This window comes from Natrix helvetica, assembly GCF_964273705.1.
Source record: "Natrix helvetica genome assembly, chromosome: 2".
Taxonomy (NCBI): Eukaryota; Metazoa; Chordata; class Lepidosauria; order Squamata; family Natricidae; genus Natrix; species Natrix helvetica.
Window position 1 is genome coordinate 298,783,379 of NC_138552.1, and position 27,112 is coordinate 298,810,490.

At 51.1% G+C, this 27,112-nt stretch overlaps 1 protein-coding gene across 1 annotated transcript in view; it reads left to right on the forward strand.

The window, feature by feature from the left end:
* The window catches only part of MYO1C (myosin IC), a 36,181-nt gene that overhangs the window by 7,035 nt on the left and 2,034 nt on the right, over nucleotides 1-27,112 (forward strand). The window contains exons 2-30 of the mRNA XM_081944803.1: nucleotides 3,907-4,059; nucleotides 4,823-4,938; nucleotides 5,425-5,623; nucleotides 6,037-6,117; nucleotides 6,326-6,505; nucleotides 6,701-6,799; nucleotides 6,912-7,025; nucleotides 7,448-7,519; nucleotides 7,661-7,780; nucleotides 10,960-11,045; nucleotides 11,390-11,495; nucleotides 11,685-11,765; nucleotides 12,117-12,208; nucleotides 13,003-13,097; nucleotides 13,204-13,250; nucleotides 13,347-13,427; nucleotides 13,516-13,621; nucleotides 13,945-14,062; nucleotides 14,301-14,414; nucleotides 14,491-14,567; nucleotides 14,660-14,728; nucleotides 14,939-15,023; nucleotides 15,494-15,653; nucleotides 16,033-16,116; nucleotides 19,686-19,779; nucleotides 19,878-19,933; nucleotides 21,456-21,591; nucleotides 22,557-22,627; nucleotides 22,846-22,943. Coding sequence (XP_081800929.1) covers nucleotides 3,907-4,059; nucleotides 4,823-4,938; nucleotides 5,425-5,623; nucleotides 6,037-6,117; nucleotides 6,326-6,505; nucleotides 6,701-6,799; nucleotides 6,912-7,025; nucleotides 7,448-7,519; nucleotides 7,661-7,780; nucleotides 10,960-11,045; nucleotides 11,390-11,495; nucleotides 11,685-11,765; nucleotides 12,117-12,208; nucleotides 13,003-13,097; nucleotides 13,204-13,250; nucleotides 13,347-13,427; nucleotides 13,516-13,621; nucleotides 13,945-14,062; nucleotides 14,301-14,414; nucleotides 14,491-14,567; nucleotides 14,660-14,728; nucleotides 14,939-15,023; nucleotides 15,494-15,653; nucleotides 16,033-16,116; nucleotides 19,686-19,779; nucleotides 19,878-19,933; nucleotides 21,456-21,591; nucleotides 22,557-22,627; nucleotides 22,846-22,943 — 2,990 coding nt within the window. The remainder of the gene's footprint in view (nucleotides 1-3,906; nucleotides 4,060-4,822; nucleotides 4,939-5,424; nucleotides 5,624-6,036; nucleotides 6,118-6,325; nucleotides 6,506-6,700; nucleotides 6,800-6,911; nucleotides 7,026-7,447; nucleotides 7,520-7,660; nucleotides 7,781-10,959; nucleotides 11,046-11,389; nucleotides 11,496-11,684; nucleotides 11,766-12,116; nucleotides 12,209-13,002; nucleotides 13,098-13,203; nucleotides 13,251-13,346; nucleotides 13,428-13,515; nucleotides 13,622-13,944; nucleotides 14,063-14,300; nucleotides 14,415-14,490; nucleotides 14,568-14,659; nucleotides 14,729-14,938; nucleotides 15,024-15,493; nucleotides 15,654-16,032; nucleotides 16,117-19,685; nucleotides 19,780-19,877; nucleotides 19,934-21,455; nucleotides 21,592-22,556; nucleotides 22,628-22,845; nucleotides 22,944-27,112) is intronic.

Sequence of the window (27,112 nt, forward strand, 5' to 3'; positions counted from 1 at the left end):
GTGCTGACCAATGGTTCCTGCCATGAGGAGCCCCTTGCCTCCCTCGGCCGACCTGCCCTTATACAGCCATGGCTGCTCTTGGCACCTTCCCTGGGACTGTGCTGAGTGAGGAAATCCTGTTTCCTCCTGTGGAAAATGCAGCTCAGAGTCTCTCTGGGGATTTCTTGCACCCCTCCCTGGAAAGGAATGGAGGCTGTCCGGGGAGGGGAGGGGGTTTGGAGAAAGCTCCTCCTAACAGCTCAGATTGGTATGCCCCTCAGCGCAGCCCCAGAGACCTCAGGCGTGTTTGGGCCAGTTATTCCCCTTGGGTAATCTCTTTGCATCCCCCCCCCCCAACTTGTCTTTGAGATCCTGAGGACTAGAAGTCTTTTCATCCGATTGCTGGAGAGCCGGGCAGCTGAGGATCCTGCCTTGTGGGCTGCTGCTTCTTCCGCCTCTCCCTGGAGTGGGTCATTGGAGGACCGCTTCCGTGGGGAAGGGTTGCAGCCAGGCAGACTTTTCCTGCAAAGGCATTTTTTCTCCTTAAAAGGGAAGGGTTGGCCGGCCAGGAGGGGAAGGAGGCGGCTCTAGCTGGGCCACATCTGGCATGCCACAGATGACATTGCTGAAGACGGTGGTGGCAGCGGCCTCCGTGCCTGGCCAGGGAGCCTCAGAGGAGCGGCTGTCTTACAGAATCCTAGGCCGCATGAGTGAGCAGGGTCCAGGAGGTCATCTAGTCCAACCCCTGCCCAGTACAGGAAGGAATCCACAGAATATGGAGCTGGCAATCCAGAGGGGAACATCACTGCAGTTTTAGGCAGACTGTTCCTCTGAGGAGTAGCTTGAATCAGACTGATTCCTCTCTTTTAATTTTATTTATTTATTGAAATAATTTCTCTGGCTGCCCATCTACATTACGATTAAAGCCAACTGTTGGAAACAAGGGTGCCTATCGCCCAAGTGAACGCATGCTTCCCAGTCATCCGACCCCATCGCCGGCAGAGTTCGTCTCACCTCCTGGTGGCCAAAGGTCCCCCGGCCGGTAGTCCTGCTGCTCTCTGGTCCCCACTCTTGACCCCTGGCCTTCTCTTCTGCAGGCCAGACCGGCTGCCCCTTCTAACGCTCCTCCTGGGAGTTGTCCTCTGGACCCACACCAGCTTCAGCAGTTTCATCTAACCAGCCTCCAGGAGACCGAAATAGGCACTTTCCACAATTTGGATCCCCCCCCCCCGAATCGTTTTTGCCTTGCTAGTTGCTGCCTCGCAGGGTCTGCTCCTGTGCAGTGGGAGGCTCCCTTCTCCCAGGGCAGGTTCCCCGGGCCCCATTGCCTCCGAATGAGGAGCTTGTGCCTGATCAGCGCCAACCTATTTGATTTGCCCCGACCTTGAAGTCTTTGGAGGCCATTTTGTCCTCTAAGCTGTTTTCTGCAACTCCCAGGCAGCCCTTTGATTCGGCCTCTGGATCCTTTGTAAAGAAGCTGACTGGCCCGGTGAGGGTGTAGCCTGTGTGTGTGTGTGTGTGTGTGTGTGTTGTGTGTCCCCCCGGCCCTGCTCCACCTCCCTGCAGGGACGGACCATTAGCAGGTATTTAGTGGGGAGCATAGGGTTCAAGCACATGTTGACCCTTTGGACTGCAGCTGTAGCCTGTTTTGATCCCGCTATACGCAGAATATTGTGTCTGTGGCATGTTTTATAGAAGGTGGGACAGAGTTGTTTAGATTAGATTGAAAAAGAGAAGGTTTAAATTGCAAAGCAGTGGTTGAGACCTCAGAGGGCCCCCTCTGAGCAGCAGTCAAGGTTTTCTGGCCCACACCTAGGGCTCCTGAGTCCTGGCAAAGCAAGCTCCATGGAGGGAGCTGACCAATGGCCTGGCAGCCCTCTGCCTCCCCCCCCTTCCCCCCCCCCATGAAGCTGGTCGCCATCCTCTTGGCTTCTCTCAGTGGTTTGGGAGTTCGACCCCAGTCCAACCCTCCTGGTTCCTCCCCTCCCTCCTTTGGGCTGAGGGGTCTGTCTGCAGCAGCCCTTTTGGGCATCTTCTCCCTTCTCCAGAAGGCCACACCGGCTGGGAGTCCCCCTCTTGGGCCTCCATCCTTCTCTTTAGTTGAAGGCCTCCAGGGCCCCTTTGGAAAAACAGGGCTCCTGGTTGTCAGGATGTGGGTTTGGCTATTGATGCTTTATTTCAGACTGCTCTGATACCTAAGCTGCCCTGGGCTCCCTGCTTGATGAAGTGCAGCTTCCCCTCCCCGGGTCCCCTCGGGGCTGCCAGAGACACCCCTGCTTCCCTTGTCTGCAGCGCATTGTTGCCTTCTGGGCTTGGGGGTTGAGGTGCCAGCTTGAGTCAAGTGTTCCCTGAGAGGTCCCCATGAGGGGGGCTGAGAAGCCCAAATGGAGCTCACCCCCCCCCTCCCAAAGGCCGTCTTGGTGGCCATTGAGAGCCAGGCGGCTGTGCCAGACTTTGGGCTGGAAAGGGGTTCAGATGTTGCTTCTCCCAATGGGGAGGAGACAGCAAGGAGTCCCGCCCGCCTTGGCAGAAGATGCCCCTGCACACCTGGGTGAGAGGAGCAACTGGGCTGCCAGCCCTCAGCGGGGAAAGCAGCTGGCAGATGGTGGCCTCTGTGAGGACCGCAGGTGCACCTCTTTCCCCCGAAGCGGCTTCTGGGATTCGGCGAGGGCAGGTGATGCGCTGCTCCGCCCAGAGGAGGCTTCCCTCCAGGGCTGGTGCTCTGTGCTGGCTGCTTTCCCGAGGTGCCTTCATTGCTGCTGGAACAGCGCAGGAGGAGGAACAGGCGCTCTCTGGGCGGCTTCTGGCACGGCCCTTGGCCATGGATGTGGGGGGCTTGTGGTCGCAGATCCAGCAAAAGCGCTCTCTAATTCCTTCTGGGTACCACTTGTTCCACCATGAGGTGAGCTCGGGGGGGGGGAGGGGGCAGGAGGGTGATTGGTTGGAGTCGGTAAGCCAGGGAGGAGGGGATGCGCAGTTGGACCTGCCGGGTGTCTCGGGCCTTGCTCCACCTGTCTTGGGAACGGCCCCCTCTGGCATTAGTGCCGGTTCACTGGGGAGAGTGGGCCAGGTGGGGGCCTGATTCCTTACAGCTTGGGACACTCCCCTCACTCTCGCATTACAAGATGTGCCTTCCCTTTAAGGAGTTCCCCCTTGCTTCCCCCTTGTTGGGGGGGAGGCTGGATATCTTCGTGGCCTTTCCTGCTTGGGGATACAGAAAAGAGAACGATGTTGGGGACCGCATGTACATTATTCGATCTGGCAGGGAGGGCATGCTGCAGATCTCATCTGCCAAGGGCTGACAGCTGATGGGTGCCAGGAGGCAGGCCACCTCTGCTCTGGCACCAACCCCATGGAAGCCTCACCCTGTAGTTGGGTTGCTCTGCTCCTGTTAATAGCAATAGCACTTAGACTTACGGTATATATATATATACCCCATCACAGTGCTTTACAGCCCTCTCTAAGCGCTTTAAAGAGTCAGCATGTTGCCCCCAACAATTTGGGTCCTCATTTTACTTATCTCGGAAGGATGGATGGCTGAGTCAACCTTGAGCTGGTCAGAATCGAACTGTCAAACTGCTGGCAGGCAGCAGAAGCAGCCTGCATTACTGCATTCTAACTATTGTGCCAACACGGCTATAGTGTTTATATTGTGTATAATTTTGCCACTCGGTCACTCCTGGTAAGATAGGTGGCTGTGTGTGGAATGGGTGCTCAGAGACAGGAGTGGCTTATGGGGAGCCAGGAGGGGAAAGTGGCCGGCTAGGCCAGTGGGGGGCAAACAGGGAGGCCCGGGGGTGGGTGGGAAGCAGACCCATTTGGGGGCTGGGCAGCCTGTGAAAGGGGAGCTCTGCCTGACCATCCCGTCCATTCGAGTGCTGGGCTAGGCTCCCATGTCTTAGCCGGGTTCTTCTGTGCCCTTGGCAGGCAGGTGACGGTGCCCGCTTGGCAGAGATGGAGAACGCCCTGACGGCCCGGGATCGGGTGGGAGTGCAGGACTTTGTCCTGCTGGAAAACTTCACCAGCGAAGCAGCCTTCATCGAGAATCTGCGCAGGCGGTTCAAGGAAAACCTCGTCTACGTGAGTGCGGTGTCTGGTTTATTTATTAAAAAAACATTATTCATTTTTTATTGATTTGTTTATTCAATTCTATAGCTGCCCATCTCAGTCAATGACTCTGGGCAGCTTAAAATTAAAAAAATACACTGCAATTAAAAATATTACAAACAATTTAAAAGACTAAAAACATGTAGATGAAATATACATAGGGGCAAGGTGAGCAGCACAGTCAGCAAAGACATTGGGGGCCCCATTGGAAGACCGCCGGCTCTTCAGGGCCTTACAGAAGGCTAACTGGGCTGGGGCCATTTTAATCTCTGAAGGGAGGTGGTTCCACAGAGCGGCTTGACTGGCCTAGTGGGTTGGGGGCTCCTTCCTGGAGCCTTGGCAGCCCCCAAATCAAAACTCTCCCTTGGGTGTCTCGCGTGGTCTCTTCGCATTTGGGATCAAGGTAAGGGATGCCCGGCTCCAGGGAGCCCCCTTGCTCTGGGTGGCCCGAGGGCTGCTGGGGCTGATCAGCCCTGGGGGTCAGGGGCCCAGGGGGAATCTTCCTGGGCTCGGGCGGGGGGGGGGTCCACTGCAGGTGCTGGATTACAATGGAAGCTGCTGATGCTGCAGGCGAACCAAAATATCCTTGTGGCGCCCAGATCATGTAAGGAAAGGAGACAGGATTTTGGTCTTCTGGCTAAATTTGGGTGCTGAGGGCCCTCTTGAAAGGAGCCTCACTGAGTCAGGGCACCCGCTGCCCCCTCCTGACGCGCCCCTGGGCTGGCTTCCTCTTCAGACATACATTGGCTCGGTTCTGGTCTCGGTGAACCCGTACAAGGACCTGGAGATCTACAGTAAGCAGCACATGAACCGTTACCGTGGCGTCAGTTTCTACGAAGTCTCTCCTCACCTGTGGGTACCTGAACAGGCGTAATGCTCTCCCCCTCCCCCCTCCCCCTCCACTGCACTGCCAAGGCCAGCTAATGGTGCGGAAGGGCATTTGCACCCCTCGGCCTAACAGCTGAGCCAGAGTGATGGGGAGAAGGTTCCTCGTGCAGAAAGGAGGGTGGGCAGTGCCTGGCAGGTCAAAAAGGCGGGGGAGGGGGAGGGGGGAAACGGGGGGGGGGGGAGTCCCGGCAGGGCTCTCATTCTTGCTGCTTCAGCACTGATTTTGCTGGGCTTTGTGGGAGCCAAACCCTGCCAGGCTATCCTGCCAGTTCTGCCCCGCTTTGTGGCAGGAGAGACCTGGAGGTGTTGCTCCTGCCCTTTGGTGAGAATGCTAAGTCCCGGGGGGGAGGGCATTTGAGCAAGTAGCCCTGAAACTGCAGCCGGAGCCTCTGTGCTCCTGGGGGAGAGCAGAGCAGAGCAGGCAGCCTCTTGTCCTCCCTGCCTCTTCAGCTATGCCATCGCTGACAACGCCTACCGCTCGCTGCGCACGGAGAGGAAGGACCAGTGCATCCTCATCTCAGGGGAGAGCGGGGCGGGCAAGACGGAGGCCACCAAGAAGATCCTGCAGTACTATGCGGTCACCTGCCCTGCGAGCGAGCAGGTGGAGACGGTGAAGGACAGGCTGCTGCAGTCCAACCCGGTCCTTGAGGTACCTCTCGCGGCTCACTGAAGAATGGGGGTGTTGGTCTTGCTTTGGGGCCCCCAAGGATGTCATGGCCAGCCTAAATCTTGATCTCTTCGGGGGCATGTGCAGGGTAGGAGCTCGCAGCCCCTGACAACTCAAGGAAGCACTTCCTGGCACGGAGGAGGGGTCTTCTTCAGAGGACTCCCCCTGCTTGTTTGGGGGGAACAGTGACCCTTCTTCTGGCCTTGAGGCTGGGGGACTCCAGTGTGAATAAGGGCTTTGTACTCACCTCCCCCGCCTGCAGCTCCTTTCCCCTTCTAGGGAGTCAGGCAGCATGGAGTGCAGGGGCTTCTGGCCGGGAGGAGAGCCTGGGTCTGAGGGGGACAGGGGAGCTGCAAGATCCCCCTCTGGGTTTTTCTGCTTTCTGCTGTGACCAGGCCTTTGGAAACGCCAAGACTCTGCGCAATGACAACTCCAGCCGCTTTGGGAAATACATGGACGTCCAGTTTGATTACAAGGTACACAAGTGGATGGGGGCGCTGGGCTGACAGCCGGGCAGGGAGGGAGGGAAATCCGGCCTTTGCTCTGGGGGCCCACCGATTCCAGTTCCCATCCCTGAAGAGCTCCCCTCCTGCTGCCGCTGATTTGGCTGACTGTGGGATGCCGGCAGCTCCATCCTTGGGGCCTCTCGCCAGCAGCACCCATGCCTTCTCTTGTGTTGCCTAGGGGGCTCCCATTGGGGGCCACATCCTGAACTACCTCTTGGAGAAGTCGCGCGTGGTGCACCAGAATCACGGCGAGAGGAACTTCCACATCTTCTACCAGCTGTTGGAGGGGGGTGAGGAAGACCTGCTGCGAAGGCTGGGGCTGGAGAAGAGCCCCCACCAATACCAGTTTCTAGTGAAGGTAAAGGCAGCCCTGATTGGTTGGTGTCACCTCAGCTGCCTCAAACCACGTGAGGTTCAGAGGCTCCCGTGGGAATGTGCCTAGCGTGTCTCCTGGTCTCGCCTTGCTTGTCCAACCTGCGGCCACCCATGTATCGGGGATGGGGAAGCGGGAATCTGTTCTTCAGGGAGCCCGTTCTGTCCCCTTTGCACACAGGGCCAGTGTGCCAAGGTCGCCTCCATCAACGACAAGAGCGACTGGAAGGTGGTGCGCAAGGCGCTATCCGTCATCAACTTCAGTGACAGTGAAGTCGAGGTGAGAGGCCTGGCCTTGCCTCCCTCTCCCCCTCCCTCCGGGGAGGGAAGCCTTTCCTAGGGACACCCTTGCCACAGGGCTGGGTTCACAAGACTTCTCCTTCCTTTTCCAGGACCTGCTGAGTATCATTGCAAGCGTGTTGCACTTGGGGAATGTGCAGTTTACAACTGACGAACACGGCAGTGCTCAAGTGACCACGGAAAACCAGATCAAATACTTGGCCAGGGTGAGTGACGGGATCTGTTCTAGACCTCCATTTTATCCATGATACAGGGGAAGCGAAATGGACCAACCGCCTTCGGAAGCGCTTTCAAATATATTTTGAAATTCCTCAGAAATGTTTACTGAGGCTATCTGTGGTTCAGTTGAGGTTGGCTTAGGAGGCAAGTGCTGGTTGTCCGTGATCAGCCGGCGCTGCCCTTCGTCTGCCCATCCCCTGCAGAGGGCCAGCTGTGCTCTCCTGCTAGGAAGGTGGACCCGAAGGGAGGCGAGGCAGGTGCAGAAGAAAGGGTGGGTGGGTGCCCAGGTTGCCCCGGGAGCAGCCCCCCCCCCTCTTGTTCCCTTCTCTGCCCAAAACTCAGCCCTGCTGCCCGGGCGTAGGAGGGACCGACCGGGACTCTCACACGTTCTCTTTTCCTTGGCTTGAAGCTTCTGGGCCTGGAGAACTCGGTGCTGCAGGAAGCTCTGACCCACAAGAAGATCATTGCGAAGGGAGAACAGGTGAGAGGAGAGTTGCCGGCAGAACGATGGGGGGGGGAGAGAGGGGGTAGCCTGGGGACCCCCTGACAGCCGTCTGCAGGTCCTGAGGGGCTTAGTCCTCGTAGGGAGAGCTCAGCTGGAGACCTCTCTTCTCCCCTGCAGCTGATCAGCCCTCTCAGCCTGGAACAGGCCTCCTATGCTCGTGACGCTCTGGCCAAGGCCGTGTATGGGCGCACCTTCTCCTGGCTGGTGGGCAAGATTAACAAGTCCTTGGCTTACAAGGTGAGTTGGTCTCAGGCGCCCAAATGGCCAGCCTTTGCAGGAAACCCGTTTGGGCCCAAGCAGCGCCTGCAGGTTCCACAAGGGAGCTCTTATCTTGGGACTTCTTCCCCATAGCCAAGGCTCTCCCGTCATTGGTTCTGAACTCGGAGAGGAGATGTGAAACTGGGGTTGTGTTTTAACATACCCACGAAGCAGCCAAATGTCCTGGGAAGGAAATGGGATACCCCACCAGCGGCAGAGGGCCAGCCCAGAGGGTGCCTCCAGAGGAGCTGCACTGCCTCCATCGGGTAGGGCAGGCAGCCTAGGGCTGCTTGGGAGGGGTGCCCGTTGTCTCTTCCTGGTGCAGGAGAAGCTGGGGCTGCCACTGCCACCAAGCCAAAAGGTCAAGGACCCACCTGTGAGGAAGAGCGCCCACCACAGTTGGTTAGTAGAGTGGGAGGGCTGAGCCAGACACCCCCTGAGGAGGAAGAGCTTAGATGGAGACCCTTATTTGGCAAGAGACCCTTTTTCCAGAAGGGGGAGATTGATGGCGGGCAGCCAGTGGAAGGCCGCCCTGATGAAGCCCCCTCCCCAGGGAGCCGTGGGCTGGTCAGGAAGGGCCCTGGGGTGCAGAAACCCAATGGGAATTTGAGAAACGTCTTTGTCCGGCACGCTGGGAATTTTTCTGAAATGCAGATCCCCTTTCTTGGGGTGGGGAGGCGCTTTTCAGTGATTTCCAGGTGAGCCTGCAAAGGGGTTTCTTAGGCAGCTCACACTCTGGAGGAGACTCCCTCTCCTGGGCACTCCCTCGGTTACTCTGTCCCTCTGGGGAGCAGGCCTGCCCGCCTGCCCGCCTGCCTGCGACAAAATAAAAACGCCTGCCGGGTGTGTTTTGCACGGCCGCAGCTGTACCAGAAGGAGCTTCAGAGAGCAGCTGGGAAGGCTCCAGCGTTGCTCTGGCTGCCCGGCGACTGGCTCTGCCTGGGAGGTGAGTGGTGATTAGCGAGTCTTCGATAGGCCTCCTTTGCTGCATCGTTTGCTGTGGCTAGTTTCCTCTTAGTTTTCTTCATATGCTGCTTTGACAGATTTCAATGGGAAGATGTATTTATTTAAGTAGCAAGAACAACAAAGAAACAAGTCACAGACATCCAAACCAAAGAACCCCCAGAGGGTTGGGTAAAAAACATGTCATTTAAGGTGCTAGGCTACAGACCAGGAGACCGTGAGATCTAGTCCCGCCTTAGGTTGAAATGTTCAAAGCCTTTATTGTAATTGTACGTCAGGTATACAGTGAAATTGCTTTCAGAAGTCAGCTGGGTGACCGTAGGCCAGTCATTTTGTCTCAGTCCTCCAAGATAGAAGGCGGTGGCAAGCTCCTTCTGGAGAACTTTGCCAAGTAACCGCCCAGACTTCTCCAAGCAGCCTCGAGGAGGGAACATTGACTCAAGGGCGCACGCACACGCGCACGCAGAGGGAAATAAAACGGAGCGCAGAGGCTTCTCCCATTGTTTGAGCCTTTGGGGTGGCATGCCAGAGGCTTTTACCAGTTCCGGAAACGCAGGTTCTCGGCAAAGCCGCCGGCTGCTCTCTCTCTCTCTCTCTCTCTCTCTCTCTCTCCGGAGGCTGCTCTCCCCTGTTGCTGCTCTTTTGCCTCTGGGGAGGGGGGGGGGGAGCCTGTGTTTTCCTTCTTTTCATCAGAGCGCTGCAAACTGTTAGTGGGCTGCCATTCTGGGGCTGCACCAGGCAAGACACGATTGGTATTGGATTCTACCCTGCTGAGGCTGTATGTGCTCCCAGTCATTTTGGCACAAAATCCGGCATGAAAAGTGAAATGCCAGGCCTCTGCTGTGTTTCTGCAGCCTTGCCACTGCCAGCTGGCCTCAGATCCAGCCTTCCGCCGCTCGGCAAGGCCCCCCCCCCAGCCTTATCTCCCCTCCCAGCCTTTGGCTGTGACCGGCTCTCCGGGTGACGGCCTAGGACGGACGTAGCAAAGACTTCCCCCTCTCCTGGCCAGGAGCGCTCTGGGCCCAGTTCAGGGGAGGGGAGGTGGCTTCTCACGGATCTCTGGCAGCCCAGGAGGACCCCAAGCTGTGGGTGGGTGGGTGAGGGGCTGCTAGGCACCTGCTGCCTAAAGGAACATTGTTTTCCACCTGGGCTTTTCTCTCACGGATGGCCTTTCTCCGGGTTTTATATATGGTTTTGACTTTTTTGTTTTGGTCTTGCATTAACAGTGTTGCTTGATTACAGCCATTTGATGGTTTGATCATCCTTTCTGTCTTGCTGACTGCAAGTCTAAACTATTGTCAATTGGTGGGACAAATCTCTTCAGAAATGCCGTTTCCTGTCTGACTCAGTCGGATTAAGTGCAGGACCAGTGGCTTCCTTGCAAAGGTGCTTTTTTTCCCAAGAGGCAACTGGACTTCCTTGTTTTTCTTTGAAGACATTTTGCTTCTCATCCAAGAAGCTTCTTCAACTCTCACTGGATGGAGGGGAAGGGAAGGACCACCTAGTCAGAGCTGAAGAAGCTTCTTGGATGGGAAGCGAAACGTCTTCAAAGAAAAACAAGGAAGTCCAGTTGCCTCCTGGAAAAAAAAAAGTACCTTTGGGACAACCGTGGCCTGGAGGACGGAGAATCTCCAGAGACACTCTTGGGCGCTAATGGGAGAAGCAGCATCCCCTGGACAGCTGCAGTCATATCTGGGGAAAGCGTGGGGTGAGCGAGGGTCACCCTGGGGCTCGGGCAGGGTCCTCCATGCTGGCCTGGGCAGCCTCCCTTTGAAAAAGGCACTTGGGCTGCCTCTGCTTGTCAGGAAGGCCCGTTCAGAGGAATCGGAGACTTGCCCGGCTTGCCTGAGGATCGGTGGGCTTGGGGTTCCGACTGCGGGCATCACCGGCATGCCTGGCACTTAAAAGCCGAGGAAACCAGCCGTTGCAACTACCTCGGGGTCCATCAAGCAAGGCACTGCTCCTGTCCCCCTGGAGGGGAGGGGGAAGCGCTGAGCTCAGGGTCTTGGTCGTGTGTGTGTGTGTGTGTGTGTGTTGCCTGCTGGCGTGATTGAACTGGGCTGCTGCTACTAGAGGAGGACCCCTTTCGCAGACCAGGCTTGAAAAGGGAGGAGGGGGCTGCTTTTCCTCTCTTAGATCTCCAGAAGGGAAGAGGTGAGGGGTTCCCATCCTTAGTTCTCTCTCTTCTTTCCTAGGAGACGGAGAGCCTGGGCTGGAGGAAAAGCTCAACTGTGCTGGGACTGCTGGATATTTACGGATTCGAGGTTTTCCAGCACAACTGGTGCGTTTCTGGGCACCTTGGGCACCCCTTTTAGCCGGGAACCCTTTGGCAGCTGGATTGGCAGCCCATCCAAGGCTCTGCCTGACATGCCAGGGTTGCTCTTGCCCTCCGTCCGGGCTCCCTAGCAGCTTTGCCGAGCCCACAGCCCCCCCTGTGCTTTGGGGGAAGCCTTTCCAAGAATCTTGTGCTGCACGAGGGGTTTGCAGAGCTGGCCTGATGGGTGTCAGCCACTCTGCCGCTTTGGTATCCGTGTGTGTGTGTGGGGGGGTGTGTGGGTAAGAGGGTGTGGGTGACTGGGAGCCCTCTGGATCAGCCCTCCCCAAACGCCCTCTGCTTCCTTGCAGCTTTGAGCAATTCTGCATCAATTACTGTAATGAGAAGCTGCAGCAGCTGTTCATAGAGCTCACCCTGAAATCTGAGCAAGAGGAGTACGAAGCTGAGGGCATCGCGGTAAGAGCCCCCTCCCCTCCCACGGTGACCCCCAGGTGGGAGAGCCTGGCAGGAGAGCCCAGCTCCCCTCACTTTGGAGGCCAGGGGTGGTTGGCAGCTTTTCCGGTGCTTGGAAAGGGATGGATGGAAGAGCTCAGGTGGGCTCTGGGGCTTCTGTGCTGAATTGGATCTGTCTTTGTGAAATGGCAGTGGGAGCCAGTTCAGTATTTCAACAACAAGATCATCTGTGACTTGGTGGAAGAAAAGTTTAAAGGCATAATTTCCATTTTGGTAAGTCCTCCTCCAAAGAACCCCAGGGCAGCCGGAGAGCCCCAGGCAGCCCGGTGTGGTGGGGGGAACGTGGCTTTCCCGTGGCTACAAGGTCCCTTCCAACTCTGTTAATCTGTATACTTTCTGCTCCCTGGGCCTTTTCACCTGCCCCCACAAAGGGAGAGTTGACCCATCAAGCACCAGGTCCACCTCTGTGTCTGTGCTGATGGCCATTTGGAGCTGTGGGGCACCCTTGTGGGCAGCTGATCCTCTTCTGCCCTTCTGCCAACATGGGCTGCTCACATGGAAAACAGCCGAGGGGAGGCACCCTGACCTCCCCCCCCTCCCCCCTCCCCTTTATTTCGTCTGCAGGATGAGGAGTGCCTGCGGCCTGGGGATGCCACAGATATGACCTTTCTGGAGAAGCTGGAAGAGACCATTAAGAGCCACCCCCATTTCCTCACGTGAGTTCAGAAGAGATTCCCCACCCCCCGGCAGGAAGAGGAGGGGGTGGCGCAGTTTCAAACCAAGGATGGCTCTTTGGCGGTTGGGCTTTGATTGATTTCATTATTATAGCTGCCCGTCTCACATATTATATTGACAGCTTACAAATTCAAACATGAACAACACACACAATAAAAAAAAAAAATAGCCACAGGAGCTTGAAAAGATTAAGTTCAAAACCATGCGACCCACTCTGTGGGAGAACACAGTCCATTCAGGAAGAGTTTTATAGGCTCCGCAACACACACACACACACACACTCACACACACACACACACACCGTCTGACACACACACACACACCCTGCCCCCGGGCCAGCTCCTCAGGTCTTTCTTCTTGTAAGCGTAGGCACCCCAGAGGGGGGGGGGGGCTTGCTATGGTGTGTCCCGCAGAAGGCACTCCCCAAAGAAGTAGGAAAACCCAAAGTTTTTGGCATTAAGATGACCCTGAGACGATTAGAATAGTTAACCAGTGGAACAACTTGCAGCCAGAAGTTGTGAGTGTTCCAATACAGGAAGTTTTTAAGGCAAGATTGGACAACGGTTTGTCTGAAATGGTATAGGGTTTCCTGCCTTAGCAGGGGGTTGGACTAGAAGACCTCCAAGGTCCCTTCCAACTGCTATTATTCTGTTACTCTATTGTTGAACCCACCCTTTTGCCACGGGGTTTCCTTCATCCTCCCTAAGTCCTTGGCTGAACAGGTCTGGCCAAGCTGTGGGCGCGATCCTGACCCTCTGCCGTGCTTTCTCCATAGCCACAAGCTGGCCGATGCCAAGACCCGGAAGTCGTTGGGACGGGAAGAGTTCCGCCTGCTGCACTATGCCGGGGAAGTCACCTACAGCGTGGCAGGTCAGCCTTCCTGCAGCAGCGCAGGGTCCGGTCTCCTCCTCGCCTGGCCCCTGCCCAAGGGGTCTTCCTGCTGCTCACCTTGTGGGTTTCTAACCTTCTTCCCCAGGTTTCTTGGATAAGAACAATGACCTGCTCTTCCGGAACCTCAAGGAGGTGAGCCTGGGGAGGCGCTCTGGCCGAGGGGGACCCCCTCCCCACAACCCCCCAGAAAGATGCAATTTCCCATGATCTTCTTTGCTGCCCTTGCAGGCGATGTGTGACTCAGAGAACCCCATCATCACCCAGTGCTTTGACAGGACGGAGCTGACCGACAAGAAGAGACCCGAGACGGTAAGGCCTGGCAGAGGGGCTCCACGTCCCCCTGCCTTTCCTCTGTGGGGGGCACTCAACCAACTTCTTCGACTGTCTCGCCTTTCAGGCCGTCACCCAGTTTAAGAACAGCCTCTTGAAGCTGATGGAGATCCTCATGTCCAAGGAGCCCTCCTACGTCCGTTGCATCAAGCCAAATCATGCCAAGCAGGCCGGTAGGTGGGGGTTGGGGTGTCAGCAAGGGTCCCCAACCCTCCCTCCCCACACCCACTGCTCTGGGTCGGAGCCCAGGCTGAGGACGGCCACACTCGTGGGGAGAAGGACTGCCGCTGGCATCCCTGCCTGGTTCTCCTCTCCGTCAGGCACGACAGTGGCCGCTCCCTCAAGGGCTCTTGGCCCACCAGGGCCCTGAAGCATGGCTGAAGTTGGGGCTTGGCTGCCTAGCCCTCCGCTCTCAGCTGGTGGGGGGGGGGGGGAAAGGACTGCTGTCTGTCTGGAACTGGCTCTGGACCCCAAGGACGATTCCATATTTTCCCAGGCAATTTTGATGAAGTTTTGATTCGGCACCAAGTGAAATACTTGGGCTTGATGGAGAACCTGAGAGTGCGCAGGGCTGGTTTTGCATATCGACGGAAATACGAGGTTTTTCTGCAAAGGTACCGCGCTAAGACAAGTGCCCGGGCTGTGCTCCCAGGGTATTTAGTGGGTGGGTACAGTCTAGTGAGGAATAAAGAGCTCCGTTGGCTGCCCAGTCTTTGTCCTGGCATCTCTCCCACTCTTGCGCCCAAGGTACCAACCCAGGCCTCCTCTAAGGCTGCCCAGCCACGTCCAGTGGCCGTCTTAGCAGCAGGCCTTTTGAGGGCATCCTTTCCCTCTCCCTCCCTCTCTGGCCAGGTACAAATCTTTGTGTCCTGAGACGTGGCCCACCTGGAACGGGAGGCCTCAGGACGGAGTGGCAGCCCTCCTGAAACACCTGGGCTTCAAGCAGGAGGAGTACAAGCTGGGCAGGTAACAGTTTGACAAGGGGAGTTGCTCTCAATCTGCGGAAGCAAAATCTCTCTTTCATAGATGTCTTTATTTCCAGGACAAAAATATTTATTCGTTTTCCTAAGACTCTGTTTGCGACAGAAGAAGCCCTGGAAGTTCGCAAGCAAAGCCTTGGTAGGTCTGTTGGACATTTTTAAGTAAGTCAGGCTGACCCAACCTGCCTTTTTGCTTGGCTTAACCCCCATCTTTCCCCCTCCCAATTTAAGCCACAAAAATCCAAGCTGCTTGGCGAGGCTTCTATCGGCGAAAGAAATACCTTCAAATGAAGCATTCAGGTAGGAAGGCGGCCCTTCAAATAAATTTTGGGGCCCAGTGTAACTGGATGTCATGCCCAGTTTTGCCTTGGAAGGGGCAGCCAGACTGGGCCTCGTGAGTTCTCCCCACGGATGGGCCACGGGGAGCTGCTTTGAGACCACGGGGGGAACCAGAAGCGGGTGCAGGGGGGCTCTGGGCGCTGAGCCCTTGAGGTCTCTTCTTTCATGCAGCGGTCACTATCCAGGCCTGGTGGCGTGGTACTCTGGGACGCCGGAAGGCTGCCAAGAAGAAGTGGGCAGTGGAGATAATCCGGCGGTATGTGAAAGCTGTGGTTTTGCTGCAGGAGTGGGCTCTCTTTCAGGTCCCAGAGACCCTGCCCACTTGAGGGAAGGGTTGGGCGATGCAGAACCCTGGAGTGGGGACCTTGAGCGAGTTTTAATTATTTTCTCATTCTGAACCGCCCATCTCTCTCCAAGAGGAACTCTGGGTGGCGAGAGGGAATCCTTCCCATTCGTGACCCATTGGGGCTTATTGCTGGGCACAGTTGGTGGGGGAGGAGGAGGAGCAGGTGGCAGTAGGGCTGTTTATGCACCTGCCTGGGCTGCTGCCTTTTCCCCAGAGACCACGCCTTTGCTGCATTCGCTGTTCTCTCTGCCTGAGACCGCCCCCCCCCCCCCCCCCCCCCCCGGGCTGGTCCCCTGGCATGCGAACCCGGGGTTCCTGGAGTGTGTGGGGGGGGGAGGGGGGGCAGCAGCCTTCTTGAGCAAGGCTCCCACCACCAACAGGTTCATCAAAGGTTTCATTTACCGAAATTGCTCCCGCTGCTCTGAGAACGAATACTTCCTGGACTACATCCGTTACTCTTTCATGATGCAGCTGAAGCGCAACCTGCCAAAGACTGTCCTAGACAAGTCCTGGCCAGTGCCGCCGCCTTCCCTGCGAGAGGTAGGTGCCCAGCTGCGTGAAGGGACGAGAGGGAAAGGAGGCCTCGCAGCCTGATGGAGTGTTATCCCAAAAGTCCTCTTGGGTCAGAATGATGGTGGCTTTAGGAGCTTTTTTCTGTGAGTGGACAAGCAAACCATGATAAACTGCATTTAAGGCATGGACTGCAGCAGTGACGGCACTGGGGTATCTTTGGCAGAGTAAAAAATGCCAGTCCATGCCAGCTGGTGTCTTTCGCACACGAAGCCTACCGCTCCGGTATGCGTGTGCTCACCCAGGTGGAGCTTTTCTGGCAAAGCGAGCCCCTCCCTGTCCTCTCCTCAGCCATGGTCCCTTAGTGGTCCTGCCTCAACTGCCCCCCTCACTACTTCTTCTTCTTCAGGCGTCCCAGCTATTGAGGGAGCTCTGCATGCAGAATCTGGTTTGGAGCTACTGCAAAAGAATCAGCCCCGAATGGAAAATGCAGGTGGGTGGCCGTGAGGCTTTCCCTCAGGACCAGGTTGGGCGGGGGGATGATTCTGACTAGCAGTTTTGTGGGTAGAGGGTCCTCAGCTGTGCACTGAGTTTTATGGATGGTTACTGGGATTCTTGAACTCTTGATGGCAGCCAAGGGTATCCTCTGAAGGCACCCAGTGGCTGTGGCCAGTCAGGAATCTCCAAAGAGAATAATAGAAAACGACAGAGTTGGAAGGGAACCTTGGAAGTCCTCTATGCCAACACCCTGCCCAAGCAGGAGACTTGAGACCATTCTGGACAAATGGCTGTCTAGTCTTTTCTTCTTTTCTTAAAATATTTTTTTTATTCTCTTTAAAAAAAAACCAAGACAACACATACAGAACAAAAGCAAGGAGAAAAAACAACTTTCCTCAATTTCACCAGGCATGTCGTTTGGTTACAAGTTTTTGTGCAACAGTTTTTACAATTAAAAATAAAGTCACTGGTTATCCATTAAACATAACAAAATATTTCATTGAGTATTATGTGTTCAAATTACCATTAATATTCTTTCATTTTTGACAGCCCTTATTTCCTTGAATCCATAATTATCTATTAGGTAACAATAAGTCTATATAGAATTATAATATCGCCTATCTCTAGAGAGTAAAAACAAAGATTAAAACAAAAGATTCCCATTAATTCATATTGCATATTTATACTTTCAGTTAACCATAATGTCATCAATCATCCACAACTTCAAATATAATTTTCCATTGTTAATTATCAATCCATATAGTCATTAAGTATTTAAATTCAAATGTGTATCCATTGTTCATTACATCATCATTGGTCCATCTAGTATAGCAGAAATCTTTATAGTATAGAATGATCACTACCTACAATTATACCTAGAAGTTCAAATCATCCCACTCTTATACATTAGGTTCATTATTGTTCTTCATATATCGTGTAAATAAGTACTCTATTTCATAATAAAAAATGAAGTAAAAAAAAACTTTCATAGCAGTAAATATAACTTTCTATTATTGCATAATAAAACAATTTCATTTCCAGTTTTTTTATCTAACCATTGGTAAAACAAATCCCATACTCTACAAAATTGCTCATCCTCTAGTTCTCTAATTTCAAATGTAAGCTTACTCATTTCAGCACAATCCATTATTTTCCAACTAATTTCCTCCTGTGTTGGTAATTTCTCATTTTTCCAATTTTTGGCAAATACAATTCTAGCAGCTGTTAAAACATTTATAATCAGATATTTCAAGTTCTTGTTGTCTGTTTCTGGTATTATTCCCAATAAAAGGAGTTTATCCAGTCTTTTCTTAAGACCCTCCAGCGATGGAGCACCCACAACTTCTGGAGGGAAGTCCTTCCACTGATTGATTCTTCTCCCTGTCAGGAAATCTAGGTTGGATCTCTCCTTGATTAGCTTCTATCTCGTCTTGCCCTCAGGTGCCTTGGAGAATAGCTTGGCCCCTTCTTCTTTGTGGCAGCCTCTCAAATACTGGAAGATGCTATCATGTCATCCCTAATCCTTCTCTTCTTTAGACTAGACATCCTGCCACCATTCTTTATATTGTTTTAACCTCCTTAACCGTCTTTATTGCTCTTCTCTCTTCCTAGAGTTTCTCAATATCTTTTTTGTATCATGGTGACCAAAATCAAATGCGGGATTCCAAGTTTGGTCTTACTAAAGCAGTATATAGCAGTACTAATACTTCATCTGAGCTTGATAATATCCCTCTGTTGATGCAACCTAGGCCTGCATTGGCTTTTTTGCAGTTGCAGCATACTGCTGGCTCACACTTACATGGTTGTCCACTAGGAGATCTAGATCCTTCTCACAGTTTCTGCTTTTGAGTCGGGTACCACCTGTACTATGCCTGTGCATTTGGATTTCCTTGTCTAAGTGTAAAACCTTACTTTTCTCATCACTGAATTGCATTTTGTTGGATAGGACCCAATGTTTAAGTCTGCCTAGATCATGGGTGTCCAACTGAATTTTATTGAGGGAGGCATCAGGGCTGTGGTTGAGTGTGGCCAACTGGGTGGGTGTGGCCAGTTTGACTCCACTCACTGGGTGTGGCTGACTGGGTGGGCGTGGTCAGCTTGACACCACTCCCCAAACTGCTAGCATTTTTCCTCTTTACATTGGGTAGACTGGGCCGAAGCAACGCAGGTAGACCAGGCCGAAGTGACATGGGCCGGCCCACAGGCCAGATCCGAGCACATCACAGGCAGGATTACTGTCTGTGGGCCTTGTGTTTGACAACCTTTTGGGCACCAGGGACTGGTTCCATGGTGAGAAGGTTTTCCTTAGACCGGAAGGGGCATGGTTTCCTGTGCTGCCTGCATCCCATGGATAGGGCTTTGCTTGTTTGCGCAGCCCAGTTTCTGGTATACCACAGCCCGGTGCCGGTCCACAGACTGGGGATTGGGGACCCCTGTTCTAAAGTATTGAGTATTCCTCCTAGCTTGGTGTCATCTGCAAATTTGATGAGTTCCTCTTGCATACCCTCATCTAAAACATTTAAGATGTTGGAGTACTGGGCCCAAGACAGAGCTCTGGCCTATCCCACTGCCTACTTCTCTCCTTGTAGAGGTAGTTCTGTTGAGTCTGATTGATCAGACGGTTACGAATCCATCTGATGGTGATGCTGCTTACTCACCTTCTTCTATCTTACCAAGGAATAAATTGTGGTCTACTTCGTGAAATGCCTTACTGAAGTCCAAGTCAATTATATCCATAGTATCTCACTAGTCCACTAATTTAGTCACTTTGTCAAAAAATGCAATAAGGTTTGCTTGCAGGTTTGTTTTTTGATGATCTTTTCCAGGATCTTTCTAGGTATTGATGTCAGGCTGTAGTTACCTGTATTCATTTCCCCCCTTTTTTTGAAATGGGAACCACATCAGCTCCTTTCCAGTCCTCTGGTAGTTTCCCAGTACTCCAGGATCTTTGAAAGATATTGTTTAGTGGTTCCAAGATCACATCCTTCAGAGCTCTGGGATATAACCTATCTGGTCCTGGTGATTTGAACTTGTCTAGAGTGGATAGATGTTTTCTTACCATTTTTTCTTGCCTATTCTGATTTGTATTCCTAGTCTGGCTATCACGCTATTGCTTTTGGAAAGTTGGACTATTTTTGCCTTTTGTGTAAAGACAGATGCAAAGAACGAATTAAACAGCTCTGGGGGACCATTGGGGGACCGATTGTTTCCGTAAAGTTTTTCTTGTTTTTCACATGTTGAAAGAAACCGTTTTAAAATTATTTTTTACATTTGTTGCAAGTTCATTCTGAGCCTTAGATTTCCTGACTTCATATTTCCAGATTCAGACTATATGCTGGTATTCTGCCTTAGTTATGTGCTCCCTTTCCATTTTTTATACTTATCCTTTTGGTCTTTATGTTTATCAGGTAATTCTTTGTGTAGCCATGCTGGTTTCTTCTAGGAGCTCTTGTTTTTCTTTTTCAGTGGTATTGTGCTGGACTAGGCTTTTATAATCTCTTTTTTGAGAATTACCCAAGTTTTTCCTAACCCTGGTACTTTTGTCTTTATCTAATCCCCCTGCAGCTCGAGCAGAAAGTGGTGGCCAGTGAGATATTTAAGGGAAAAAAGGACAATTATCCCCAAAGTGTTCCTAGGCTTTTCCTCAATACTCGTCTTGGTAAGTACTGTTTAATCTGGCCAAATGTCACTCTTCTAGTAAGTCACTCCTAACTTCTTTTTTCTTTCTTTCACTTTTTTCCGGGTGGGGGATGACAGGTAATGAAGAGATAAATGCCAAAATCCTTCAGGTGCTGGGGAATGATGCACTTAAGGTGAGTGTCCACTCTTTCCTTCCCTCTCATCAGTGGGGAGGGGGACAGGACGCTGCAAAGCCTTTGCCAGCACAGTTTCTGCTGGGGTTCAGTGTGTATCTAGCATGACTTTCTTAGACAAGCGAGAGACTAAAGGTCCAGAAAAAATAATCCTATTAAGTTTGTATCACCTTAAAGATTTGCAAGGCATGCTTTTCTGTAAAATATAATCCACTTTGCATTATTTTGATATCAGGAAAATGTTTACACGTGTGGTTGAGTTGGGAATAATACTAATTCTTTATTATTTTACCTAAATAACTGGAGACGTCAAACATACTTAAGCCTTCTTCTTCCTATTTTCCTCACAATAGCCTAGTGAGGTGGGTTAGCCTAAGAGTGGGCGGCCCAAAGTCATCTACCCAGCTTCAGTGCCGAAAGCAGGACTAGAACTCAGCTTCTCCTGGTTTCTAGCTCGGTGCTTTGACCACTAAACCAAACTGGCTCTGTATTTGTAGGTAGAGAAAGAATGAAATGATATTAAACAGCGAAATGCATTGGAGATTAAATGCAGAAGGTGCAGACTATGGATTTAAGAGACAGTGGCTATTCTCAAAATGATGGTTACTGATCACCTAAACATTCTGGCATTGGTGAACTGATTGCCCTATGCAGTATAAACCTGTTAAATCCAGAAAAAAAGTGAAATTGGACTTTCAAAGGTAGTTGTTTATGATGGGATCATTCTTGTGATCTCCTTGAAGATCTCCTGTGAAGTAGAATTGTACCTGCCACTTTTTGTTTTGTTTGAATGTTTATTGCTTGTCCTAAGTTCTCTTGATCCTTTATACCAGTGGCTCCTAATCTTTTGGGCCCCTGCAGTAATGGGTTGCAGGCGGTACGCCCCGATGCGGGCATACCGGTGCCTGCCGGGAGCACCAGGTATCATTTTGGTACGGTGCTCCGGAGGGCCCACCTGCTCGCCTGAACTCCTTACCTGTATTTGAGCTCTTCAGCGCGCATGAAGCATACGGCACCTGCGCGACGCTCCGCCAAGCAGCTGGAGCGTCACGAAGGCGTCACAGAGGTAGGGACTCATGCGCGTGCTGTGTGCGTGCATGTGGGAGATGCCGGGCCCCATTCCATCGTACCAGTTGCAATGGGATCCGGAACCCACCACTGGGCCACTGGCACTGGTTCCATAGAGAAAGAGTTTTCCGTGAAATGCGTGTGCATTTTTTCATGCTGCCTGTATCCCACAGATGCGGCTTCGCTTGTTTACACAGACCGGTTGCTGACATGCCGCAGACCTGTGACGATTCACAGACTGGGGGTTGGGGACCCTTGCTTTATAAAAATGGAAGCACTTTAGAGAGAGGCTTTAGCTTCCTGAGCCCAGAGGATCTAGTTATAGCTCTTCATCTTCCTAAACACATTTCCAGGTGGCCAAGATTCTTGATTATCTCAGGGTACAAACTATATACTGTTGGCAGTTTAAGGCTCCCTTGAAAAAACGCCATTTTGTGCTCTGCCGCCCTTTTAGTACGCCGTTCCTGTGATTAAGTATGACCGCAAAGGCTACAAAGCCCGCGCCCGGCAGCTGCTGCTCACCCAGAACGCTGCTGTGCTGGTCGAAGAATCCAAAGTCAAGCAGCAGATTGAATACGGCAACCTCACAGGTAGGGAGGGGAAGCGACCCTTTTGGGCCATGACTCCTCCGAGACAACTGATGGTCCGGCCTGAGCTGGAGTCAGAGGGGAGGAGGAAGCAGGGACAGGTGGCCTGAGTTGAGGTCAGAGGGGAGGAGGAGGAGGAGGAGGAAGCAGGGATGGGTGCAAAGGCTTCTGTCTCTCCGTAGGATCGGACTGGGGGGGGCGGGGGTAGTCCCAGAGCCTGGCACCAAGCCTCTGCTCAGCCAGGGGCAAAGCACAGCCTGGGAAAGGGGCTGCAACTTCTTCCAGTTGGCTTTGGCCCTATTCTCCCCTCCCCATCCACTCCACCGGCTTAACTGGGAGAGGAGGGCTTCAGTGATCCCTTACATTGATCCCGCATTTTATATTTGGCTGTGCAGGATTAAATTCACCCAGTCTGTCATAAGGTGGGAACCCTCAGTCTGGAATTCCTAGTCCTCTTAGCAAAAGAGCTGAAAAAGGAGCATTTCCCTTGTGAGCCCGATCAGTTGCCAACAGACCTCCCCAATGCCGATTGGGTGCAGGTGCCAGGCCACGCTCCTCAAAGGTCACCTCAGCCAATGGAGAAGGGGAGAGGGAAGCTGTGAAGCCAGCAAGGCTGCTAGCGCACATGTGGGTTTGACCAAGCCCTGCTCTAGGATGGAGACTTTGCGCCCATGGGTGCCAGCCCCTGCTGTCAGATTGGCTGGGTCAACTTCTGGATGAGAGTTCGTCTGACCTGCTGGAGGAGCTGGTGACTGATGTCCCGTGAACTTCTCAGCGCAAGGCTTTGCTGGAGTCAAGGGGCATTGGCTCCCCAGCACGTCCAGAAAGGGAGAAAGCCAAGGCAGAGGTGCCCAGACTGTCCTCACCTGTCTAGGCCGCGTGACTTGTGGGTGGGTGTAGGCAGGCAGCCGAGAGCCAGAGGATGTGTCACCCAGCTTTCCACACATGCACCCCTTTGTCTCTTGCAGGCATCTCAGTCAGCAGCCTGAGCGACAATCTTTTTGTGCTCCATGTGCTTCGTCAGGACAACAAGCAGAAGGTAGCTGCTCGGTGTGCCAGAGAGACTGAGGGGTGGGTGGGGGCTCGAGTGGCACTTAAACAACGGCAATTCCCTTTGATGAGGAGGAAGAGGAGGGTGGGGCATCACCCATTTGACATGAGCCCCTGCCTGCCTTGGAGCACCTCCCCTCCCCGACTCCTAACTAGGCGTACCAGCAGCATTGTAAAACCTCTTTCTTGGTCCTTTTTTCCCTGCAGGGAGATGTTGTGCTGCAGAGTGATTTTGTGATTGAAACTTTGACTAAAATTGCCGTAAGTGCCAACAAAGTCAACAGTGTTAATATCAACCAGGGCAGGTGAGTTTAAGCAATATACACCTGTCCTTCATGAATGAATATGGTTCTGCAGCTGCTGCTGCTGCTGTATTTGGGTTAGATGCTGCTGCCCCTTCCCCAGTGCTCCCAGCAGGGATCGGCACCCAGCCCTGCTCTCAACGCGGCTCATGGCTTCTGGCGCAAACAAGACCCAGGGAAGCGTTTTAGTTGAACAGGGAGGAACCCAGTTCAGCTCAAGGTCCTCCTTCCAGCAGGCTGGGAGCTGAAGCCTGGCCTGGATTGCTCTTGCACTGGGATTGCCAGGCCTCCTCCTCCTGGGCTGTCTGGATCAGCTGCCTTTCGGTTCCAAGGAAGACAGAAGGGGCAGCAAATGGAAGCTCTCATGCCTGTAATAAAGCAGCTAGGGATCTGGTTTTTATTTCATTTGGCTCAGAAATGGTTTTATGCCAGTGAGATTAGAGCCCTTAGAATAGAATAGAGCTGGAATGGACCTTGGAGGTCTTCTAGTCCATCTCTCTGCTCAAGCAAGAGAACCTATACTATTTCAGATAAGTGACTGTCTAGTCTTGTCTTAAAAACCTCCAGTGATGAAGCACCTACTACTTTTGAAGGCAAGCTGTTCCACTGGTTAATTGTTCTCGCTGTTAGGAAGTTTCTCCTTAATTCCAGGTTGCTTCTCTCCTTGATTAGTTTCCATCCATTGTTTCTTGTCTTGCCTTCTGGTGCTTTGGAGACCCCTGCCCCTCTTTGGGGCAGCCCCTCAAATACTCAAATGCGATCATGGCACTCGTCCTTTTCTCTAGACTGGCCATATCCAATTCCTGCAACCATTCTTCAAATGTTTTTGTCTACAGGCCATTAATCGTCTTAGTTGTGCTTCTTTGCACTTTTTCCAAAGTCTCAACAGCTTTTTTGTAATGTGGTGACCAAAACGAGATGTAGTATTCCAGGTATGGCCTTACTAAGGCCTTATAAAGCAGTGCTAATACTTCACGTGATTTTGATTCTATGCCTCTGTTTATACACCAAGAATTGTATTAGCTTTTTAGGATGCTGCCACACGCCTGGCTCATGTTTAAGAGAATGTCCACTAGGACTCCATGGTCCCTCTCACAGTTACTGTTTTTCAGCCAGGTTTCACCTAATCTGTACTTGTACCTCTGGTTTTTCCTGCCCAGGCGTAAAACCTTGCTTTTCTCCACATTAAATTTAATGTTGTTGGATAGGGCCCAGTGTTCAAGTCTATTAAGATTTTTTTGGATCCTAAGTTTGTCTTCTGGGGTGTTGGTTATTCCTGGCAGCATATGCAAATTTGATGATTTCTACTTCTATTCCCTCATCTAAGTCATTTATGAACATGTTGAAGAGTCCTGGGCCTAAGACAGAACCTTGTGGTACCCCACTGCTTTCTTCTTTCCTTCCATTTAGATGTAATACCATTAAGGACTACTCGTTGAGTGTGGTTTGTCAGTCAATCACAAATCCATCTGGTGGTGATGCTGGCTGTCCCATTTTTTTCTAGCTTACCAAAAACCTACAATAGCCGTGCTGGCTACCAGTTATACCTTTATTTGTTTCTAGATGTTCACAGATCTGCTTTTTGATTATTATTTATTATCTTCTCAGATATTCATGTTAAGCTGATTGGTCTGTAGTTTCCTGGGTCTGTTTTTTTCTTCTTCCTTTTTTGAAGTTCGGAACCACATTAGCTCTTTTCCAAACCTCTGGTAGTTCCCCAGTGCTCCAGGATTTTTTAAAGATATGGTACAATGATTCTGAGATAACGTCTGCCAGCTCCTTCAGAATTCTTGGATGTAACCCATCAGATCCCCATAATTTATATTCATCAAGATCAGACAGGTGTTCTCTTACCATTTTCTTGCTTATTTAAATTTTTATTTCTAGTCAGTCTTTTATAGTTATCTTTTTGTAGGTTGGGCTATAGTTTCTTTTTGCATGAATACTGATGCAAAGAGTGAGCTAAACAGCTCTGCTTTCTCTCTACTGCGTGTTACTTCCTTGCCATCTTTCTCTTTAGTGAATCAAGTTTCCTTGACTTTTTTCTTGTTATTTATATGCTGAAAGAAACTTTTTATATTATCTTTGACTTTTGTTGCAAGTCTTTGTTCATCTGCCAACATCCTACCTTAGTTATGTTTGTACTTACCCTTTTGGTCTATCAGAGTTTATCAGAGATTTTTGTGAAACCATGCTGGTTTCTTCTTGGATGTCTTGTTTTTCTTTTTCAGTGGTATTGTGTTGTATTGGGCTTTTTATGATCATATTTTTCAAGAGTTTCCCATGCTTCTTGAGTTTTTTTCCCCGTTAGGATTTTTATCCATGGGATTTTTCTTAGGCTGTCTCTGAGTTTGTTAAAATCAACTCTTTTAAAGTTTAAAACACTGGTTGGATTATATTGTATTGCTTGTGTTTGCATTGTATTGAATTCCAATATGACATGGTCACACTTGCCTAAGGTTTGGCAACTTCAACTCCTTCTTCTCTTCTCTATTAGTAAGAATTAGGTCCAGTATAGCATTTCCTCTAGTTCCCTCTTCTACCTTTTGAATGACAAAGTTATCAGCTAAATTGGTTAGGACTCTGTTCGATCTCCCACTTGCTGCAGTTTGTCTCCCAGTTGATATCAGGTTAAAGTCCCCCATTACTGGAGTGGTATGTTCCTATATACATTTGTTAATTGATTAACAAAGAGTTCATCTATTTCTTCTGCTTGGTTGGGTGGCCTGTAATATACGCCTGTAGCAATGTCATTTTTTCTCCTTTTATATTGACCCCTATGGATTCTAGGTTTTCACCCATGGTTTTGTGTATTTCTGTAGAGATGTAGTGATCTTTTATATATAATGCAAGTCCACCTCCTCTTTTTAGGGTTAGGTCTGTTCTGAATAGTTTGTATCCTTCCATCAGTACATTCCAGTAATGAGTTTCATCCCACAGTTTCAGTAATGGCAACTATATCATATCTGCCTTCATGTACTAATACTTCAGGTTTACCTTTTTTGTTCCCTAAACTTTGAGCATTCGTGTATAGGCATGAGCTCTTTATGGATCTTGGATGTTTCTTATATGTCCTACTTTGTTACTGGGATTTCCATCCTTCCCATCACTCTCTATTTCATTGTTTTTCTTTTTTATTTCTTCTTTCTCTTTACTCCCTACCCCCTCATGTGATTGGTTATCTAGTGACTTTAGCTTGGAATTAGGTTCTAAAGGTTTGTGAAGATTGCCCCCCTTCAATTTTAGTTTAAAACCCTTTTGATAAGATGAGCCAGTTGTTTTCCAAATATATTTTTTATAGTTCTTCTGTTCCTAATTCCACTTGTGCTCCCAATTCTTTACCTTTCTTCCCTTGCTGTTCAAAATCACATGATCGTTTTCAGATTCATTGTTGTCATTGGTCCCCATGTGTAGAGAAAAAAGGGGTAGTAATCTGTGGGACTTATAATTTCAGTAAAGTATTTACATTTTTAATTTTTGCTACAGGGAGGCAATATACCTCTCTAGATTGACTATCTGGTCTGCAGACAATAGTTTCTATTCCCTAAGAATTGAATCCCCAATACTTAATTGAATATTCACCTTTTTTTTTCTTAGGGAAGTCTGGGATGCTTTTCTTCCTGTCCCAGAAATGCTGAGTTGTGCCTCTTTTTTTTGGGGGGGGGGGAACTATTGATGTTCTTTTGTGGGTGTCTGCCTATTTTCTTCAAGAGAGAGGCTATGAAAGCGACTGTTCAGTTCCAGAGCGGTTTCATTGGAGTGCGCTAGGACAGATAGTAGGGGATTTGCTCTTGGTTGTAGTTTTCTTCTAAAAGTGACATGTTTCCCTTGGCCTTGCTCTTTAGGTATATATGAAGGGTTGTTTTTTACAGAAGTTGTTTGTTCCCTATTATGTTCAGTTTGGGTGTATCGGTTTTCTTCTTTATATTCATATATGGGGTCATTTTTTAAGAAGCTGTTTGTTCTCTATTGTTTTATTTTGATGTAGTCTTTTGTTTAGGCAGGGATTTCTCGCTTTGTTCATTGAGTTTCAGAGTGGCTAGACTTGCTTGTAGACCATTTTTTTCTTTTAGTAATTCAGGTAGTTTACACATTTGATACATATAGTTTGGGTCTTCTGTGGGCATAAGCTGAAACATATGGTACACTTTGCAAGGCATTATACTATCAGT